Genomic DNA, 3,316 nt, shown 5'->3' on the forward strand with positions numbered 1-3,316 from the left:
CGCCTGGCTCGGCCCCAGCGGCTCTTCCTACCCCCTCCCCACGCCCCGGGCTCCCCCCGGGGCTTAGTCACTCGCACGAGCCTTTGTTCTGCTTTCGCCCCCATTGGCTGCGCCCCGGCCGCCGCCCGGCGGGGGTGGGGGCCGCGCCGCATATAGAGCCCCGGGCGGGCAGGCTGGCGGGCAGACCGCGCTGCAGGCACACAGCGAGCCGCGCCGAGCCTCTGCTCTCCTCTCCTCTCCTCTCGACATGGCCTCCGCCGCGCTGGAGATCGTGGGCATGGGGCTCAGCATCCTGGGCTGGCTGGGCGTGCTCGTGACCTGCGGGCTGCCCATGTGGCAGGTGTCCGCCTTCATCGACGCCAACATCGTGGTGGCGCAGAGCCTGTGGGAAGGGCTGTGGATGACGTGCGCGGTGCAGAGCACGGGGCAGATGCAGTGCAAGCTCTACGACTCCATCCTGGCGCTGAGCCCCGAGGTGCAGGCGGGCCGCGCCATCACCGTGCTCGTGGCGCTGCTGGGGCTGGTGGCGCTCATGGTGACCGTGATGGGCGCGCAGTGCACCAACTGCGTGCGGCCGGGCCGCGCCAAGTCCTGCATCGCCTTGGCCGGCGGGGCCATCTACGTCCTGTGCGGCGTCCTGGTGCTCATCCCCGTCTGCTGGTTCGCCCACATCACCATCACCGACTTCTACGACCCCGCCGTGCCGCGCTTCAAGAAGCGGGAGATGGGCGCCTCGCTCTACATCGGCTGGGCGGCCACGGCGCTGCTGCTCGTGGGCGGCGGGCTCATCTGCTGCGGCGCCCGCGGGCACAAGGACGAGGACGCCTTCCCCGTCAAGTACTCGGCCCCGCGGCGGCCCACGTCCAACGGCGAGTACGACAAGAAGAACTACGTGTGAGCCCCGCCGGGGCCGCAGGTACCGACCCCCGCGGGGCTCCCGGACTCGGGCTGGACTGGGAGGCTGCGGGCCTCGGGGCCAGGCGTCCCCGGACTGTCCCCGCCTCGCTCCGAGCCCCCCCGGCCCGAGCGGCAGCTCGACGCCGCGCTCCTCCTCGCTGCCGCCGCCCCGCGCCCCCGCCTCGACCCCCGGGGCCGCGCCGGAGGGAGGCCGGCTCCCAGCCGCCCAAGGGGGCGCCCGGGGGAAAGTACGAGCCCGGTTTGCCTCGAGCCGCCACACGCCTGCTTCGTCCACCGCTCGCCCGGCAGGGCCGCGGCCCCGCTCTCCCCGGCCCGCACCCGAGGCGCGGGGGCGCGGCGGGGCTCCCTCCGCTCCGGGCAACTGTCCTCGTGTCAGATCCTCTTCAAAGCAGACTGCTTGGGGTTGAAACGGCTCTTATTTATTTGTCCTCCCTAACTTGCCCACTATTTAAGAATGTTTCGATTTTATTTTTTGAGCTTGAGTAACCAAAATATAGATTCTTTCTAAAACTTTCCACTAGCTTTGGTCTTCATTCCTGCTTTAAATGAGTCCTCTCTGCCCGGCTCTGACTGAAGACATCTGGGGAAAGAAGAATCATGCTGAAGCTGGGCTTCGGGATTTTAACTGGCTGTCGGATTAATCCTTGTTGCGGGAAAGGCAGGGAAGGGTGGCATCATTAAAGCATTCACGCCATGCAAAATGGTTACAGCTGAACATAAAACCGCTCAGTCCTTTCTTCCTTCACTCAGGCAACCCTTCTTTCCTCCTTAATCCCCTTCTGTTCTGTTTACTTGAATGTGAAATCACATCAGGTGTCCTGGGGCAGCAATGGAACAGATTCACTGACTCAGGAGGTCTCTTGGCATCCGGTGTACAGCACTCAACATTTGTGTGTCCTCGGACATGTTGTTGTGCATGCACTGTTGGAAACGGAAGGTATTCGGAACATGCTATTCAGAATATACATGGTGGGACCTAATGGGCTCTTTTTGTAATCGCATTTTAAAAGACTGAGAAGTTTTGGTGGCTTATTTACTGAACCTGTCTGGTTCTCAATGTCAAATTTTATACACTTAGTCGACCACATGCAAAATTATAACATGGGGCTGTGCAATCGCAGTTAAACTCACCAGAACTCACTTTCCTTTACATGAAAAAGTACCGAAAGATTTTAAAATGCTCAAAGATCTTAGCCTAGTGACTTAGCTGACACTTTACACAGAGTAGTCCAGGAGTTCCCAAAGCCATGCCACCAGAACCTTATCATACCATACATAGGGGAGGGAAGATGACCTAATTTTGCTCTGAACAATTTTAACTTTGGATTTCTTAACCTTGACATGTTGTAAATGTCAGTGCATCATGTGTTTAACATACACTTCTTGCTTTTGTATGTACAGTAGACAAACTGAGGTTGAACTAGATTAGGGAGCAAGAGACACTTCCTCATACAAATCCTAGGAACAGGAAAAAAAGGTATAGGACATCTCTCACCTGTAACTTATACCAACACAGGACTCCTACTAACCACCATGAAGCCCACATCATGGAAAAACTGCTTCTCCCTCCACCCCCCAAGATAACATACTGTTCAGAACTCAAGAGTCTCCCTTATACCATACGGCTAAATTTGACTGCCATGTCACAGACACATATTAATGCATTGCTCCCCTAACCTATATGCTTGTACATCAGCTCTGAATACCTGCTCATACCACTGGGGTTTGTGACTTGACTGGATCTGTAGTTCTGCAATAGGGTTTTATCGATACTGGTTTTGCTTTGCTTATAAGCATCAAAAAGTGGTGGTACCAATTCATAAGGAGACCTGAGACCTGAGGCACTTGGGTTATGATCCAGGTATTGTGGCTGTGGTTAATATTAAGCAAGTGATTAGTCTTGGTGAAGAAGTGAGGTTACTGCTCTCATGCCTGAAGTTAAATGCATTCTTGGTTGCAAGCTACCAGTTTATCTAATAACTCAGCACAACCCACCTCTGTAGAACTTTCTTCTGTAAAGAGCTGCGGTTCTTAACCCATCAATGTCTTACATAAGAGCTACCATATTGTTATCGTGATCTAATGTGTAGTTTTGGTACAAGAATGAAATATTCTGTATTTCGTCATTGCAACTTTTTTTTTTAAATGTAACCTTATAAACTGTACATGAATTTAAATGTATACATTTTTAAAGAAATCTACCAAAGTTGGCTTGTAACTTGTTTGGTACCTTATTTGTGTCAGTCATATATTTCTTCAGGCAAGGATATGAGACAAATTAACCTCCAAGCTGACTACATAAAAATCAATAAGGATACATCTACCACCTTCTGTTTCTACAATTATCCCCCTACACTGCACTGTCACTCAAACTAATCTAGCCACTGGAAATAAGGAA

The 3,316-nt window shown here is 53.5% G+C and overlaps 1 protein-coding gene across 1 annotated transcript; it reads left to right on the plus strand.

The window, feature by feature from the left end:
• Positions 1 to 166: 166 nt before the first annotated feature.
• Positions 167 to 3,055, plus strand: CLDN5 (claudin 5). Its single transcript, XM_019539053.1, has one exon. It carries the CDS (start codon positions 248 to 250, stop codon positions 896 to 898), a length of 651 nt encoding a protein of 216 aa, XP_019394598.1. The 5' UTR covers positions 167 to 247; the 3' UTR covers positions 899 to 3,055.
• The last annotated feature ends 261 nt before the right edge of the window (positions 3,056 to 3,316 follow it).

The sequence above is a fragment of the Crocodylus porosus genome, unplaced genomic scaffold (assembly GCF_001723895.1).
Source record: "Crocodylus porosus isolate Cpor-Errol unplaced genomic scaffold, CroPor_comp1, whole genome shotgun sequence".
In the NCBI taxonomy this organism is placed as follows: domain Eukaryota; kingdom Metazoa; phylum Chordata; order Crocodylia; family Crocodylidae; genus Crocodylus; species Crocodylus porosus.